Source organism: Passer montanus, unplaced genomic scaffold (genome assembly GCF_014805655.1).
Source record: "Passer montanus isolate IOZ18808 unplaced genomic scaffold, ASM1480565v1 scaffold41, whole genome shotgun sequence".
NCBI classification, from domain to species: Eukaryota; Metazoa; Chordata; class Aves; order Passeriformes; family Passeridae; genus Passer; species Passer montanus.
Genome location: NW_024368930.1, coordinates 6,989,958 through 7,008,055, shown reverse-complemented (window position 1 = coordinate 7,008,055; position 18,098 = coordinate 6,989,958). Strand labels below are relative to the sequence as shown.

General features: G+C 53.0%; 2 protein-coding genes across 2 annotated transcripts; both read right to left on the bottom strand.

Moving 5' to 3' along the window:
- Positions 1-9,349: 9,349 nt before the first annotated feature.
- Positions 9,350-15,810, bottom strand: NSFL1C (NSFL1 cofactor). Its single transcript, XM_039719498.1, has 9 exons — positions 15,673-15,810; positions 14,892-14,989; positions 14,248-14,322; positions 13,011-13,176; positions 12,594-12,686; positions 11,823-11,932; positions 11,286-11,423; positions 10,637-10,801; positions 9,350-9,718 (listed from the first exon to the last, which is right to left on the bottom strand). The coding sequence occupies exons 1-9, from the start codon at positions 15,772-15,774 to the stop codon at positions 9,556-9,558; spliced, it is 1,110 nt and encodes a 369-aa protein (XP_039575432.1). The 5' UTR covers positions 15,775-15,810; the 3' UTR covers positions 9,350-9,555.
- A 680-nt stretch (positions 15,811-16,490) lies between these two features.
- LOC120507175 (tyrosine-protein phosphatase non-receptor type substrate 1-like) lies at positions 16,491-17,875 on the bottom strand. The gene is made up of 3 exons (XM_039719523.1): positions 17,631-17,875; positions 16,943-17,302; positions 16,491-16,715 (listed from the first exon to the last, which is right to left on the bottom strand). The coding sequence occupies exons 1-3, from the start codon at positions 17,695-17,697 to the stop codon at positions 16,519-16,521; spliced, it is 624 nt and encodes a 207-aa protein (XP_039575457.1). The 5' UTR covers positions 17,698-17,875; the 3' UTR covers positions 16,491-16,518.
- Positions 17,876-18,098: the final 223 nt, after the last annotated feature.

Here is an 18,098-nt window from a genome sequence, read left to right as displayed (position 1 = left end):
ATGACAGACCCTCATTGTAATGGTGCTAGGGAGCAGTGTACAAAACCAGGGGCACAGTCCCAAAAAAAGCAGCATTCCAGAAGGCACTGAATGAGTTTCCCTCACGCAGCAATTAGCAATAACTCCTCCACAGCCCCTGCCACGGAAAAAGCACTGATGCTGTTCTGCCCACCAGGCTGGAGGGCCCAGCTTCTCCCCCCACACCCAGGGGAGCAGAGTGTCTGCCTTCCCTGTGCCAGCCTGTGCTTCTCAGCTTTTGGTCCCAGTTTACTTTTTGCCTTTTACAGCCCACAGCGAGAGTCAGGTCCCTTGTATTCCAAATTGCAGGCATGCAATCTCAAAAGCCTTGTCCTGCGGGGAAGGCTGAGGCATTAGGCTTGCACCGCCAAGGAGCACTTACTCATACAACATCTTATTTCCACAGCAGTTGTATTTCTAAAATGACAAAGGCATTTCTCAGGGCTGCACGGTTCTGTGGTAGCTTTTGTTCCCTTGATGCTCTCAGCAGGTAGGACAGTGCTCTGCACGGCTCTGCCCATTTCGCTTGAAAGTCAGCAACAACACCACAACGCAGAGCTTTGCTTTAACAATGTGTTCTCGAGCCTGAGTCATAAACACTTCAAACCACCCCCACAGCCTGCGGCTCGAGCTGGGCAGGCTGGCGTGGGCGAGCGCACTCGAGAGGGTGAGCTGCACGTGTGAAAGGCGCCTCTGCATGTGAGAAAGCAGCACCCTGGGACACTGATCTTACCTCTCTGCAGACCACTCTCCTCTCTGGGAGAGCTCCTTGGGTCGAGCTGTGCAGCTCAGCACTTTTATGATGCCCAGAAGCGTTGATGGCAGACACGGCTGCATCCTGCACGTGCAGGGAGCAGAGCCTTCCTTGGCTGGGGTGAGGAAGACTCTGCCTTGCACATCAAGCAGCTGCTGCAAATGCAGATGTGAGCTGGCTGGGGATTTGACAAGTGAAGGTACAGCGTCTGTGAGGCTCCAGGGGGAGCTGATATGGGGGAAATGGCCTGCTCTGCAGGAGGAGTGTGGCCAGACCCTGCCCACAGGGGCAGGAGCCCTGTCAGGGCTCACAGTGCAGCACCTACTCAGGGCAGTAGTTCCCAGGCTTTCTGCAGCCAAGTGGAGAAATCTACTGCTCCCCAAAAATCAAGCTGTGTCCAGCATTTGTTCCCCATCCCAGGCTGCTCCCACAATGAGATCTCAGGGATGTGTGGAAGGAGGCCTTTGCCTGAGCTCCAGACCACTGCAGGAGCACGCTGGAGCCAGCCCAGCACTCCTGCACCAGCAACCACCAGCTGCAGAGAGCCAGCATGAGAAACCCAGAGCAGGCAGGCAGAGCAGCAATAGGCAGGGAGAGGGCAGTGGGAGCAGGCAGGTCCTTGACACAGGTCACTCCTCAACAAAAGCCCCTCTCTCCCAAAGAAGACCTGGAACCCAGCTTGGACTCCTTATTCACAGAATTACAGAATGCTTTGAGTTGGAGGAGACCTCATTTTGCTCTAACCCTCTGCCACAGGCAGGAACACCTTCCACTACCCCAGGTTGCTCCAAGCCCCATCCAGCCTGGCCTTGGACACTTCCAGGGATGGGGCAGCCACAGCTGCTCTGGGCAACCTGTGCCAGAGACTCATTATCCTCACAAGGGAGAATTTTTTCCTTCTATCCCATCTGACTGCCCTCAGTCAGTGTGAAGCTGTTACTCCTTGTCCTGTCACTCCAGACCCTTGAGCAAAGTCCCAGGACAAGGTCAGTGAGCGTGGGAAGCGTGGATACATCCGTGTGGATACATCCGTGTGGATACATGGCTACATTTTCCTTCATATTGGAAGATCTGCAATTTCCAGCCTCCCTCAGCCTGTGAGCTCCCAAGAGATCTCCCATAGCAGTGCAGTGTTTTAACCTGGTGACAAAAAGGGGCAGTTCAGTTCCCTTTCACAGTCCTTTTGTAGCCCAGAGCATCCGGCAGTCTCGGCACCACGAACCAGAAGCTGCTCCTGCCTGGAGAGCGGTGGGAGCCCGTGCCTTGGCGCTGGCTGTGTGGGAGCAGCGGCGTTCCCAAGGCAGCCGTGCTCACAGCTCACTGCCAGCCCTGCTGCAAGTGCTGGGCAGAGCAAAGCTCAGGGAGACATCGGCCTCAGAGGACAGCAGGCGCTGGAAAAGGCTGGCAGGGAGGGATGGCACCACCACTCTGCCCGCTAATTGTCTGTTTGGCACTTCTCATCCCATCGGGCTGCTCTTTGAAAGCAGATCCTGCCTCAGTCCTGAGACTGGACTTATCTGCAGCAGCCAAGGCAGAAGAACAGAGGCAAAACCTTCTCCCTGCTCCTGGTGGAAGCATTAAATTTATGTGTCTCTTTACCACATCCTGTACCCAGGGGGAACTTAGCACCCTTTCTGCAAGGTTCATTACAATGTGCCATCTTCAGCTCAGCCTTGCCTTGTCCACTGGGGGTTAATCTAAACCACATGAATTTCTCAGGCTGAGTCAGAACTTGGTTAATAAGGCACAGTACAAGTGAGTCAGTGGCATCTCTCCTCACTGCTGCTTTACTGACATCCCAGATAGCAAATATCACTCACGCTGGACCACAGCCAGTGTGGTGGGATCCAAATCCCCATCTCCCACCAGAGTATCTTGGCATGCATCTCTGTAAGAAAGCAAAGTACATCTCTCCCCATTCAAGAGGAAAGAGGAAACTCAAAAGGAAATATTAAATCCTGATTTATTTTTTTTCTGGGGCCATTTTCTACCCACACATTACACAATTACATTTGGACAGACACAAGGTACTTTGGAAATTGTACTCAGCACTTAATCCTCTGCATCTTTGGCACTCATTTACTCCCCAGGTGCACAGAGCTGCATTTGCTGCTCACAGACTACAAAGCAAAGAGCTGACCAGCAGTTACCTCTCCAAGTAGCTGAGTAGCTCTTGCTTCCTGGCTAAGTCAGTGCACAATTATCCCCAAACACAGGGAAGCTTTATTCCTGCCCCGCTCAGCTCCTCCCCAAGCCTCTGTGGTGCCCTCAGTGCCTCACAGGAGGCAGCGTCACCCACTGGAGCTCGACAGGATGTCACGATTGCTGGAGCAGCACGGGGAGCTCTCAGCCCGCCTCTGCACGACAGCAGGGCTCAGCTTGGGGCTGGAAAGGCAGATTTTGGTGAACAGCATCAGGCCCAGTGTTAATCGCTGCTGTACACTGGGTGACTTGCTGCAAGAGTGAGCTCTCCAGTAACACTCTGTGCCAAGGCCTGAAGCCTCACCAAGGGGCTGGAATGAAAGGATGATGCCTCTTCCATCACTAACTGATCTTTTTGTGTCAGTTGGTTAAAAATATGAAAGAAAGAAAATGGAAATACTCATGAACACAGCAGCTACACCCCGTGTTCTGTGGCAGGTATTCAGCAAAAGGCTCAGAGAAACCAAAGCTCTGCAGCTTGAGAAACAAGGAATTATTGGAATTACTCACTGCAAAGGAACTTCCCCAGAACCCTCTTCTCCACTGCAGAACCATAAGATCCCTGTCCAGTCTGCCCAGGGCCCAGGAATGTGTGATACCTACAGCTTCCACCCAGGCCAGGCTGGCTGAACAGGGATGGGCTGCTCAGGCAAGGAAGCCCCCCTGAAAACAAATAAAGTAACACACAGCCTAAAGCCAGCAAATAGGCAATTTTTTTTGGCACAGCAGCAAGTGGCAGCATTTGGATGTGTTCCACCAACGAGTCCTCCAAAGGTTTACCTCTCCTTCAGTGCTGCAGGCATGTGGCCAGAGCAGTGGCTCTTGGGTTCCCCTTAGCACAGCTGCCTTCTCGTGGTGGAACAGGAGCCAAAACTTAAAAGGCACCACGATGGATGAGGCAGGAGAGACCTTGTTGCCACTGTAGGCCCCCATAGCTATTAAAGAGTTAATTTAAGGAGGAGTCCTGAAATGTACCTGAGTAAATAAGAACATCTGGAATCTATTCAGGAACTCCCAGGGCTGGGACTAACAGGTTCAGTACAGACAACACAGAACAGTAAATAAAATAAGCATTTAGGAATGTTGTAAAAAAAATCACAAAATTATAAATTGGTAAATTGAGAGGTGCTTGACGGACTAACAGGTTCAGTACAGACAACACAGAACAGTAAATAAAATAAGCGTTTAGGAATGTTGTAAAAAAAAATCACAAAATTATAAATTAGTAAATTGAGAGGTGCTTGAGACTGGAGCTGTTCAGCTGCCAGAAATGGGGGCTGTGGCATCATCAGTATTGTACTACTCTCTGTAGACCTGTGTGATTGGGAAACCTGGGACTTGTTGGGAAAAACTGCTCACAGGTAACTAGAAAGGATTTCACCTCCCACTTCTGTGGAATCCTGCAGGATTCTGGCAGCCCCATCACCTGGCCTGCACCTGCAGTGAGCTGCTCCCTTGGTGCGTGTTTGTTCAGCTGCCCATCAGTGCTGCCCCAGGAGCCCACTCAGCACTCTGGAAGCCATGGAAGTCCCCAGGTGATCTCAGTGACACACTGCTCCAGCTCCCAGGGCCATTGTGCCAGCCAGGTGTGGTCGTGGCATGTGGCACAGCACGTGCACCCTCACCTGAGCGAGGAGGAGACTTGCAGCTGAACTCTCAGCAGACATCAAATAACTTTAGTTTTTTTCCTTCCTGAGGCAAAATGAAACTGCCCAAAGCACAGCATAAATCTGGCAGGGCAGTGGGACCTCGTTCACAAGGATGGGGGTGAGGAGACCCAGCTCTGCAGGATTCAGAGCCTGTGTGCCATGGCTGATTCTCTCACACCAGGCAGAGCAGTGATGTGTTTGTGTACCTGTGCCTGCAGGACAGGTACAGATACACACAGCTCAGAGAAGTCTGCTCTGAGTCTGCCAGCACGAGAGGAGCTGTCAGGCTTTTCTTTCATGGGGATGCAGCTGAGATGCCAGGAAAGCACTCCTGGCAGCAGGCAGAGCTCAGAAATCAGGGCTCCAGCTCCCAGCCCTGCCTTGGAGGATGCCACATTCACCACAGAAGCACCAATGGAAACTCACAACTTGGTGAGAAAAGCAGCTTCACTGCTTAATGAAATCTCTCATTGAAGAGTACCAGTCTCCATCTGGTTCACCAGCAAGGCCATTCAGAAGCGGTGAGGGGCTGGCCCTCTTCCTTTCACAAGCGAGCAATCCCTCCTGCAGGTACCTTGAACAGCAAACTCCTGCACAGACAGCAGATCCTGCCCAAGGATTAACACAGGGAGTACAGCTCCTCCCCTCCAGGTGCTGGGCTTTGAAGAACCCCACAGCATCTTGTTTTATGTGATTGTGACATCAATCCCCTGAGCACATTGTTCAGTCTAACTACAGAATCGCAAGAAACCTCAATTCAAGGTCCTTTTTCTTGGTAACAAAGGATCTGTAAAGCAGAGCTGCTTTCAAAAGAAAACCTCCCGACTGAACTCCTAGATAACATCCCAGCAGCAAACTGACATCCTTTTAATCACTCCTCTAAGTCAAGACACGGGGAGCTAAGGGCCTATTCAAGAAGCAGAAGGTCACATTTCTTTCTGGAAGGATGTAGGGTTGTCCAAAAAGCAAGAAGACAAAAAAAAAGGCCTAAATTTCAAGTCATCCTCTAGTAGGGCTGCTGTGCCCACTGGGATTTCTTTCTCCATATCTTTTATGCTGTTTCCATTTATCTGCCAGCTGAGTTAGTCAAGTTTGGGGCCAAAACAAGCCAATAAAAACTTGCTGCTTCATGCTGTTAATTTTGTTTTAATTGATCAGGCAGCTGAAGGTACAGCTATACCTAGAAATGGGTATTTCTACAGCAGGATCACTGAAAAACTACATGGCCCTAGGACAGCAGAACTTCCTGAGGCAAGCAGAGCACTGAGCATGTAAGAAACACAGACCAGGAAACATCCCACAGCAAAAGCAGCACTACAGAGGGGGAGGCAAAGTTCCCAGGAAATGGTGTGAAATGCTATCAGAAAACACAGGAACTAAACCTTAGCAACGAGGACATGTGAAAGAAAAGAAGAGGAAGCAAAGAATTGCACACAAAGGAAAAAAAATCCCAGGAAGTCCTACAATTACCCAAGTGAGGAAGACTGTTCAAATGCAGCATTTGGAGAAAACAGTTGGATACGGTGAGAGACATCAGCTCCAGATGGAACAGCACAGTCCTGAAGCTGAGCTGTATCTAACGCAGAAATTGAAAAGAAGTTGAGTTTTCACATGAGATGTTGAGCACTGCCTTAACACTGGGGTGTGAAAAGCCAGGAATACAGGCACAACCTCCTTGAAGGAGAATGATCAATGAAGAAAAAAAGGAAAATTTTGCAGGGAAGCACTTCTCAGACAAAGAAGGAGGAAAGAAGACTTTTTTTTTCACCATAAAAATCAGTTTCAGAAAAGCCCAGTCTTGGCCTTTGACTTTGTTAGAACACAGAAATGGAATGACAAAGGCAAGAGATTTTACTAGGGAGGAAGTCAAACTCACTAATATTCTAAAGCTACACAAGTGTCAGAAATAAGGATTTGTCTGCTGCAGTGGCACACCATCAAACAGAATCATGGAATCAAGGAGTGGTTTGGGTTGGAAGGGATGTTAAAGCTCATCTCGTTCCAACCCCCTGCCACAGGCAGGGACACCTTCCACCAGATCAGGTTACTCCAAGCCCTGTCCAACCTGACCTTGAATTCTTCCAGGGATGTGACTGTGCAAGTGACAAGGTGATTTTCTTTATGAAACCACAGTGTCTCTTTCCTTCTCTCTTTCTTTTTCCTCTTCTGGTGTATTAGCCCTTCTTGTTAATTAGTTTATCATTTTTGCTTTATAGCTTAGTTCTCTCTTTCTTTTTCCTCTTCTGGTGTATTAGCCCTTCTTGTTAATTAGCTTATAATTTTTGCTTTATAGTTTAATTTTATAGCTAAACACTTCATTATCTCACAGAAGGAAACAGTTTAATATAGGAGATTGCACGTCTGTCACTCCCAGATGGTTCCACAGGCTCTTTTGTCAGGTTTGGAAGAAGACAGACCTACCTTGGTCACTGATCCCACCTCAGCCCTCCCTCGGGCAGTGGGGCAGAGCTGACCTGCTCACCAGGAGACAAGCACTGCTCATTTCTTACAGAAACCAAGGAGAGAACGAGAGGCAGGAGGAGCTGCCCGTCCCAGCTGTGCTCACGGACAGCACAAGGTGCAGCTCCCAGCAGGAGTCGGCAGAGCTCCTCAAAGAGGCCTTGGAGGAGGAGCGGCTTTTCTGCAGCACTGCCACCCTCCGGCTCCAGGGAAAATTCCCTCTTCCTGGCAGAGAAAAATCCCTGAGCCCCTGGGTTTATCCCCTTTCGCTCCCGCCGGCAAGGAGAGCTGGCAGCAAAGCTGGATGTGAAAATTGCCGTCGGTGAGAATCTGCACAGCAAACCCTTGGGATCAGCAGCTTGGAGGAGTTGCTGTCTGGCTGCCAACACTCCCTGAATTTGGGGGCACCAACGTGGCCAGTTCATCCAAAGACCCCAGAGCAGCTGGGCAGCACCTCGGTGCTCTGATGCCCTGGCTAACAAATGCAGAAACAGGAGACAAGTAACCTGCACCCTTTCTGTATTAGATAAACTTTATTTCTGGGTCTAGGGGTGCATCCTGTCCAGCACTCTGGAAGATGCTGTCCCAAGTCCCCAGAATGGCGCCTGTGAAGATCAGGATTCAAGAACTCCACAAGGCAGTTGTGACTCTCTTTAGCTCCGAGGGAAATTCCCTTTCTCAATTGTCCCTGCTGGTTCATACAGATTATCACACATCACCAGTAAGTGATGCACAGGCAGGTGAACCCCGGGCTCTCCTGTCACAAAAAATAATCTTTAAAAATGCTGCTGAGAGGTTGAATCTCATTTGGTAGAAGACAGCTTAGCACAGAAGTCTGCTCGCAAACAACCCAAAGAGGAAACACCCTCAATGAGCATGATCCAAAATCTGAGACAGATGGCAGCTGTTATTAGAAAGGGTCAAACACTGTTTTCCTGTTTGTGGGCTTTTAATGACAATTTTCACAATAATTTACAAATTTGTTGTTACGCACACTTATGTCCATTTAGTAATGAAAACTGTGAGTTAATTCAGCTCTCAGCTGAGAAACTGCTGTAAAAATGCCCTTGCTGAGGGCTGCTCTCTGGTTTGTGCTCTACAGGCAGCCAAGCGAGCTCCTCACGCTGAACCTGCCCAACCTGCCCTCCCCAGGCTGCTCCCGAGCTCCCTCTGTCACACCAAGGGGAGCCCCTGGAAGTTTCGGAGCGCTGAGGGGGTGGAGTGACAGCTCAGCCTGGCCGCGGGGCTCAGGTGTGCCTGGGGCAGGACGGGGAGGGAGCGTCCCAGCCCTGGGCAGCAGCACAGCCCTTCCCAGGTGGCTGCAGCCCACGACCCAGCACAGCTCTGGGCTCTGCTTGGAAGGCCTGGACAAAGACAGAAGCAGCTGAGGGGCACTGCAAAGTGCCGTGGCACAATACTCCATGACAGTGCTACCAGTGCCTCGTGTCTGGGCGTCAGGAATTCACCCACTGGATACTGTTCAAAGGAGGGGAAAAGATGGAGACCTGAGCCCAAAACACAAACAGAACAGATCAATGCTGGAGAATTCCAGGAGTTCAGCTATGTTATTCCTCAGCAGAGGAGAGGAAATACATCAAAGGGTACTACAGACTTGAGTTTTCCCACCCAAGCTGTTGCAATCATCTCAATAATTCACCTCTCAGGACAGAACTTGCTTTCCAGTAAGACAGACTCTGTTTGCCTTTTACTTCCAGTCACTTCAAGCTGATTCAGCTTTGTGCCTTGTTGGAAAGAAGAAGTCAGCAGCAGGTTTTCTCAGAGAAATGCAATACAGCAATTTAAACCTGCAGCCAGTCTGGCCTGTCAAAAAAGTAAAGGCAGAGCAGGTGGGGACGGCAATGAATGCCCCAAGAGTTCTGCTGAAGGAAGGAAAGTCAGGGATTTCTCTCCAGAAAAGCATGGGAAGTGTTAAACCTTGCACCTCACACATGTCAGAGTTTTCCCCACACTGAGCTCTTTCACAAAGACGTCCCCCACAATGCTTTTACAGGAGTGGAACCATTATCCTGACAATCACATCACCCATTCTCAGATAACTTATATTTAATGTGTGAAAAAAAAGGGAGCACTTTACAGCCATCCCTAGAGTGAAGAGAAAGGACTGTGGTGAGCAGTCCACTGACAGAAACTGCTCCCTGGAGTTCCCTTCCCCCTTGCCTTCCTCCCCTGTCCAAGTGCAGAAACTCAATCCACAAGGTAACTGAACTCTCCTGGGGGCATCTGGGGCACAAGAGGCTGCAGCTCCTTTCCAAACGAATTCGTTTCATTTCTTTATTTTAAAGTCCACTGATCATCATCATCATCATCATCATCACAAAAAAACCCCATGGGAAACGCAACTAAAGAGAAAAAGTCCAACCAAGACCTAAGAGCCCAGAGCTAGGAGCAGATGTGGGCCTGCAGGAGGAGATGGCCCCGTGTGCCACAGCTGCGTGGCCAGGGCTGGGTCCTTTATGTCAGCCGCTGAACGATGACAGCGTTGAGCAGGTTGGCTTCCTTCAGGGTCTGGTTCTCATCAGTCAGCTCTTTGTTGGGGAAGGTGGTCATGAGGACAAAACTGGTGGCAGCCATCGCCGGCCGAGCGTCTACGATGAAGAGCCGGATGTCACGGATCCTGCCCAAGGGATCAAACACAGGGTGGTGCTGTCACTGCCCAGCCTGGACAAGGGACTGCTCTGCACAGAGTGGGCAGCCCTGCAGCTCTGCACTTGTATTCCTGCTCTCCACAGCCACAGCAGGCTGTTCTGATCCAACCTGCTATTTAGTGAAATAGCAGCAGCTGCTTTCTGGGCTACAGGCTCAGCTCGGTGCTCTCTGTCTGTGCTGTCAGGGGGTCATTTGAAATGGAAAGCCTCCAGACCCTTTGCTATGAACAATTAACAGATTGACACTTCCTGAGCTTGTCACACACAGCAGAACCCAGAGGATTTCAGCTCCTGTGAGCGGCCACACAGTGACACAGGATCCATTTCTGGAACTCCGTCACAGGCAGAGGCTTTTGTAACTTTTTGCCCTGAGCTTGACCCTGATGGAAACTGGAGGAATGAGTATAAATTACAAGATCAGGAAGGTGAGAAGGATTTCAAGAGATTTTGAGTTAAACAGTGGTATATCTAAGCCAACTTTGCTCGTCTATAGAATAGAATTATGGTAAGAGCATCCCTTGGTGCTCCATTCAGCACAGGGAACAGCCTCATAAAAAAGCCTAAATTGAGTCAGAGTAACTGAACCAGGTTCCTAATTATCTGCCAGTTTCCAAAGCCTTTAGAGCAGAATCAGTTTTTTGCAGGTGACATCAAGGAAAGTTCTGCTGCTATCACTTATGCTCCCAGGTGTCAGGTCACTGGCTATAATTTATCCCAATTTGGAAAGCAAATCCTACCCAACAGTTAGCAACTTAAAAACACCACCACAACTTTATTCCCTTTCACTTGTACAGAAGGATGCCCAGAGGCCCTTCTGGCAGGCTATCCAGGATTTCAGCACTTGCTCCCTGCCTTGCAGGGCCATCTATGCCTGTGCTGTGCCATACCTGTGACTGTGGTTGAACTTCTGCACGAGGCGCCCGCCGTCAGCGAGCCGGATCTGGATGTTGGTGACGGGCTCTGCCTCATCGATCACGATGGCAGAACTGGCTTTGGCTTCGTTCTCTGCCTGCTGGGCTGGAGAGCTGGTGCCCATCACCTGGGGCGCGGTGCTGCCAACAGGGAGACGCAAGGTGAGCTGTTAGAAACCAAACTCACCCGGCCACAGGCTGCCAGGTCAGGCAGCAAGCTCACTGCATGCCAGGCCCAGCTACCAGGGCTCCTCCACAAGCAAGCTGCAAGTCAGAATTCTTGAGTCAGCCAGTCAGCAGGGACTTGTCTAGAAGTTCAACTCTACCATCCCCTTTGGTGCCAAGGGTCCTCACACCCACAAGTTAACAGGGGAAGTGTGACTTGGAAACACTGCTCCAATGCAACACACCATGGAGGTTGCAAACCAGGGATCTGGCTCCTGGCAGGGAGAGGCTGTGCCACCTCCCAGTGTACATCAGTGAGCCTTGTTTCCTTAGAGGAACACCTCCCATCCCACAGGCACCCAGGGCCTTTCTTTCAGGATGAATCAGAAGGCTCCAGCTTGCAAGGCTGGAGTGACTCTTCCACATCACATGTAATAAAGCAGTGTCACCATCTTCTCACCTGCCCAGCTTCTGTCCTTCTCCAGTAAAAGCTTTGAAGACACTTTTAGGTTTCACATACTCCTCATCACGGTGATCCTCCATGTCCAGGTTCACCTGTCCACCCCGTGCTAACCTGCGCAGCTCAGCTGGGACCTCCCTGCAAAGAGAGTGTTCTGAGGCAGCTGCCTGAGGTAGCACAGCAGGAGTTCATGGACAAAAAGCCAAGATCTGTGGAATTTCAGGAATCACAGAGAGCCTTTGCTTAACTGACAGGGCAGATGCACACCTCCCCACTGACAGACACAAATTAAAGGTTACTTCTCCCTGGCCCTCACCTGCAGTGACACAATGCATCAGAAATTCTCAACACAAATATCAACATTTGTTTACTTCAAACCCACTCCCTGTTTACCTGAACCAAATGTTCCATATTAAGAGTAACTAATTTCTCGCAAGAAAGCTCAGGTGAAATGTGCCATGGATTCAGAAGCCTGGATTCCACAGACACTCATGTTTCAGGAAACAGCTGTCCCCTTTCTCCCCTCTCACTACGTACCCTCTGCGGATATCATCGAGGAACTGGGCATTGGATGGATCCTGGTAGCTCCTCAGCTCTCCACTATCCAGACTAAATCCACTCTTCCAGAGCTTCAGTACAACGTGCACCTGCAGCAGCCCCAAAAGAACAATCAGCCTCACTGAGCATCTTGGTGACAACAAAAACTGAAGCAAAGTGAAAAGTTTCAGAAGGGCAGAGGAGCTTCAAGGTGCAAAAACATTCCAGCAGGTTTCTCTGAGCTAAGGGAAAACCCCAAAGCACTGGCTTTTATGTAATGGTCAGGTGTCAATTCCTAGAGGGTGGCCCCATGGTCCCCTTTTGGATAAATATGGCTGAAGAGCTGGAATGTGCTGGGTGAGGAGCCTATACCAGGCTCCCACCACAGCCACGACCTTGTTTGGTCACAAACCAAGCACAAGGGAATCTTGAACTGATGCTGTCAGCTCCCATCTATGGATATATATTGGATGTATATAATAATGGATAAAGAAGAGTTGATTTCCCAATGCTCTTTGCATACTATTTTTCCTGATCTGCACTTCTAAGAAAAGCTCAGATTCTTAATTAAAATATCACCAGAAACCTGCTTACCCAAGACCTAATCATCTATTATTCCGTGCTTGGAAATCCCACAGGAAGCAGGATTTACTGTATTTCTGTCCTTGTGAATTTCTATCAAGCTTTGTATCTCTTGGGGCTGGCAAGCTCAGTAGCTGGAGCAGAGAAATCCCTGGAGTGACAGCTACAAACCCAGGCAGAGATACTCACATCCTGAGAAGAGTTTGGTCTCCTCTCTCCTGCCACATAAGCTGACTCCTCCTCTGGAGTAGCCCCAAGGCGATACCCTCCCCCTGCAAAAGGCTGTGAGAGAGAGGCAGGCACAGGGTTACAGAACCACACAGGCCAAAGAGCTGCTTCCCTGCTCCCACCACCCCGTGGGTGAACAGGGACTTCATGGCATCAGCAACATCTCCTGCCCTGCAGGCAGTGACAGCCTCAGCAAGTGAATAAATGTGGCACAACAGAGCGGCTTTTCTTGCCACTGTGACACACAAAATGGAGCTGCACTAAGAGGAGTCCAACTTAGCTGCTGAGATAATCCCAGGACTCCTCAATACCCAACAGCTGGCAGGGTGGAACCTTAACTGAAACGGGGAAGAGAATAAAGAACTCCTCCCTGCTCACCTTTGGCTTGCTCGCCTCGCCGCCGCTCCTGGCGGCGCGGTCGACGGCCACGGCGCCGTGCTCCTTGGCTCCCTTGAACAGATCCTCCACCAGCTCGTTGGGGCTCTTCTTCCTCGGAGGACCCACGATCTGCTGGCCACTCCTCTCTGAGCCGCCGGCGTAAAACCTGAGAGAGAGCACGCAGCTCCTGCCAGCCCTGCCTGCTGGATCAGGGCTCTCTTGGTGCTTGGGCAGCTCAGTGAAAGCCCTGCATCTACAAACACTGACACACCACCAGTGTGTCGCCCACTGCAGCCTCCTGCAAGCTCCTGTGCTGCAAAGACTTTCTTTTTGTGTCAATTCCTGTAGATTACCCGTGGATCAACAGCAACAAAGTGGTAACAATGCTGAGACCTGGGGAGAGGAGCAGCCCAGAGGGACCAGCCCAGCTGTAAACACCAGTGCAGCTCCATTACCCAGCTGAGCAAGGCCTCCAGCAAATCTCTGACCTGCCAGGGCAACATCCATGGATTCTGAGGGAAGGCACACGTTCACGCCACACAAAGGGTGGATCTCAACTGGAAGCAATGGCTGCACAGTCAGTGAAGTGCAATTAAGCACTTCTGGAAGATTGGGTTTATTAGCTTCCAGATGGCTTGTAACACAGAGTGAGCCCAGCTGCCTGCAGACAGGGCCCATCCAGGCACAGCCACCCCTGCAGATACATCAGTTCCATCCCATTTACCTTGCCCGTCAGCCTTGAGGGTATTTAACTACTTAGAGCTGACACTGTAGGACACTGTCCTCCTAATACTCCATGTTCCCCTGGAAATAGGCCCTACATTTTTATTTCTGACTCCACACTCCATTACTTCACCCTTAAGCAACACCTAAAAACAAGAACCCAAAACCAAGACCCCAGCCAAAATAAACCCCCAAAACCCCAGCTGTAAGAAAACCAATCCCTGCATAATTCCCACATTTCCATTCCCTGTGGACCCAAATGAGGATCTGGGCTGTTTTCTATTCTTAACCCAGGCTTTCCACATCCCACTTGAGGCTTTCTCTCAGTGCTGAGAGCTGGTGCTACACAGCTGAGCACGTGCTTGTGCACAGGCTGTGCTCTGACAAACCTGCCCTGTCCAACCTCAAATGTTTCATGACAGGAACTTCACATCCATGTAAACCTGGCCTTCCCAAAGAAGCTGCAAGTCCTCCCAGAAGGGATAAACATTTGAGCCTTCAGCTGCAAACTCACCTCTGTCCCTCCTCCTCCTCATCATCCTCCTCCTGTGCATGCACCAGGTCTCTGAACGAGGTTACTCGGTGGTCACTGCAAAAACCCAGCAAAGGATGTCAGCCTCAGACACACTCCCTGCTGGAGCATCCCAGCTGCCACAGGCTCCTTCTGCAAGGTGGGCTCTGTTCAGCTGCTCCTGACCTGAGAACTCTTCCTTCATGGCAAAGGCAGCAGCTCCTCTTTGGGGCTGGACAGCATGCCCTCACAAAGGGACTTGGTAAGGTAAAATTCACTTTTTTGTTTTGTAAAATGCTCAGCTTGATCAGCTCAGGTGTCACAGAAACTGAGAAAATATTCTTCCTGCAGAGAAATGATCTGCTTAAATGGAAGGTCACTATCAGACTGTTTTAGTGTAAAAGATAAATGAAACTTTTCCTGAGCACTGAGGCAAGTTTTCCTCACTGACCCCTGGCTGGGCTGTGCAGCAACAGCCAGGCCTGTGATGTACAAACTCTCAGGTTTTCACCATTTCTGGAGAGCCACACAAGGTGAAGCAAACCTAACCACAGAGCTACTCCTCCTGAAAATGAACTCAGCCAGTGCTTTAGAGAGTGTGTGTGCTGTGCCAGCCTCCCAGTGTGGAGCTGAGGCTGCCTCCTCACCTGGCTCCAGTGCCTCTGGATATGGAGCTGGGGGTGGGCTGGGGAAGGGTCAGGATGTCCTCGTCACCCCCGTCCTCATAGAAACTGGCAAGTGCAATCTGGAAAGGAAAACCACCAAAGCTGCTCAGGAAAAAGGCACACAAAGCACCCAGCTGAAGCATCTGCCACGCTGGAGCTCCTGAGGCACCTCACCCTAAGGACACCTCCTGTCACTTCCCCTGCTGCAGCTCCTGGCAGAGGCCTCAGCAGGCTGTGCTGTTTGGCTGTGTCATGGCAGGACACTCGGTGCTGCAGGGGTGTCACCCTCCCTCTCAGGGCCCTTCTTCTGCAGCACTTACACGGGAGTTAGGCCAAAATTACTCCTCTGAAAGTGCAGCTTTTGTGCCACCATGAGCAGACTCGGAATTTAACACAGCCGGTGTGAGGAGGAGCAGGACAGGAGCAGGTCAGGATGGAGGCTGACTCGCCCTCAGTTTGTTTGCTGACAGCACCGACAGCCCCACCATCGTTCGAGTAAAACCTACACAACCCCGGCAAAGCCCGGGCCCACCGCCCTCGCCTCGCTCTTCAAAGTGAACGACAGAACCGGGAGGGGCCTCAGGCTCAGCCAGCCCACGGCCCCGCCGCCGGGGCTGAGCGCGGCGACGGACGGGGCGAGGCCCGAGCCTGCGGGACACCGAGCTCCGGCACGGCGCTGCCCCCGCCAGCGCCGCGGCCTCCGAGCCCGGCTCGCCGATCCCCGCAGCGGGCCGGGGAGCGCAGAGGGCAGCGGCGAAGGTACCTGGAGGTCCCAGCCGGCGGACTCGAGGAAGAAGCGCGCCCGCTCCTCCTCGGCGCCGGTCACGGCCACGAACTCCCTCAGCGCCTCCTCCCGCTCCGCCATCTTGCCGCGGTGCAGCGCCCAAACCGCGCCGGCCGCCCCGCCCCGCCCCCGCGTGCGCCGCCAAACCCGCCCGGCCGGAAACACCCGGCGTGACGCGCGGAGCCCGGACCGCACACAGCGGCCCCTGGCGGCCGGGAGGAGGCACCGCACCCGCCCGGCACCGGCACCGGGCACCGGGCACCGGGAACCGAGAACCGGGCACCGGGAACGGGGTACAGGGCACCGGGAACCGGGAACCGGGCACCGGGAACCGGGAACCGGGAACCGGGAACGGGGTACAGGGCACCGGGAACGGGGTACAGAGCACCGGGAACGGGGTACAGAGCACCGGGAACCGGGCACCGGGCACCGGGCACCGGGAACCGGGTACAGAGCACCGGGAACTGGGCACCAGGCACTGGGCACGGGGCACCGGCTATCGGGTAGCGAGCACCAGGCACCGGGAACTGGGCCCGCAGTACCGAGCACGGGGCACCGGGCAAGGGGAACCGAGCGCTTGGCTCCGGTATGGGCAGCACTGAGCACTAGAGCGGGCAGCACCGGGCACCGTGTGTGTAACACTGGGACGGGCAGCGCCGAGTCCCGGTGTGCAGCAGGAGCCCCGGTGTGCAGCACTGGGCCCCGGTGTGCAGCAGGAGCCCCGGTGTGCAGCAGGAGCCCCGGCGCAGGGCACTGAGGGCCCAGCGGGGCGGCGGCGCGGAGCAGCCCGGGCAGCCTCTGCTTGCTGGCTCCTTTATTGCAGGTTCACAAACCGCTGCGGGCAGTGGCCGAGCCCCGGGACCCGGCTGCGGGGGACTGAGGGGGAGCAGGGTAGAGCAACATCTCCGATGCTTTTCTCTTCATGCGCTGGAAGAGGAAGAGGAGGAGCCCACCGAGGAGCCCCTTCTCCAGCAGGACACCCATCCACAGCAGCAGGAGGAGGCTGGACGGAGGGTTTGCACCTGCAATGGGGACAGAGGATGTGAGTGACCAGGGCTTAAAGAGGCTCTGCTGCCCACAGGGAGCCCTGTCCTCCTCCCAGGGAGCCCAGCCCCACAGCAGCAGGACACCCCAGTGCGAGTCCCCAGCCCTCACCTCGCAGGACTCTGCTGAGCTCCCCATCCCTGCTGTCCCTGAGCAGAGCCCGCTGGCTGGTTCCCATCAGGAGCTGCTCCAGAGCCCCGCTCACCTTGCACAGACACCTCGGTGCCACTGCCACGCTGAAACAGCTCATTATCACCAGAGTCCCCCTTGACAAACTTCACACAGTAGTAGGTGCCCATGTCCTCAGGCTGAACGTTCCTGATGCGGATGGTGAAGTCTGTGTCAGACTCACCCACTGCTCTCGTCACACGGAACAAGGGATCCCACTGTTGCTGGTCATAGACAGTCTTGTTCCCAGTGCCCCAGCCCTTCAGCCACTTCACAGGGCCTGGTCCAGCAATTCCAGATGTGGTGCAGTTCAGGGTGAGCGTCTCCCCCGCTGCCACTGTCACCTTGGCCTGGGGCTGCTGCAGAGTGAAGCCCTGACCCGCCTGGGCATCCACACCTGGGCACAGAGACAGAAAGGTGTGGAATTGACAGTGGGCCCCAGGGCCGGGGAACAGCAGAAGGCATCATCAGAGCCCCTGAGCCTGGAGCAGGGGACAGAGAGATATTCCTGTCCCTTGTCCCCCAGGCTGCTGGGGACTGCAGGATGAGGAGAGCCCAGACTCTTTTTGGGTAAACTGAATTTCATCTGGAGATAAAAGCAAGCTGGAAGAGAGGGAGGAAGAGGAGATCCCTGGCTACCCATGGGCACAGGGAAGCACTGCCAGGCCAGCAGGGTGGGAAAGCGTGCATGGGAAATGTGATGGGGCTGTGCAGGCCCCACTTACCCGGCTCTCTGCAGAGCAGGAGCAGCACCAGGCACATGAGAGGCAGTTCCTGTGCCACCAGCACCATGGGTATTCCACGCCTTGCTCCCTGGTGGCAGGGCTCTGCTCGGCTGGATTCGGCTCCGTTGGACTCTGCTGCACTGGGCTCAGCTGGACTGGGCTTGTCCTAGCAGGGTGCTGGCCTCTTACCCAGCAAAGGGGAAGGAAAGGGGCCACCACCAGCCCAGTTCCTCCATGCAACCATGTCCCATTTGCTTCTCAATGCCTACATCATCTCCTGTCACAGCGCCGGTCCATAATGGCACTGTCCCCCCCAGCTTCCCCTCAGATGTGTGCCACGGGCACCGAGCAGCCAGCAGAGACCCCGGATCCAGCTCCCCCACTCACGGCCAGCCTGTGGCTCTGCAGCCTGGGGTGCCAAGGGGACCCCCAGCAGGATCCGTGCCAGCAGGATCAGGGTGGTGACTC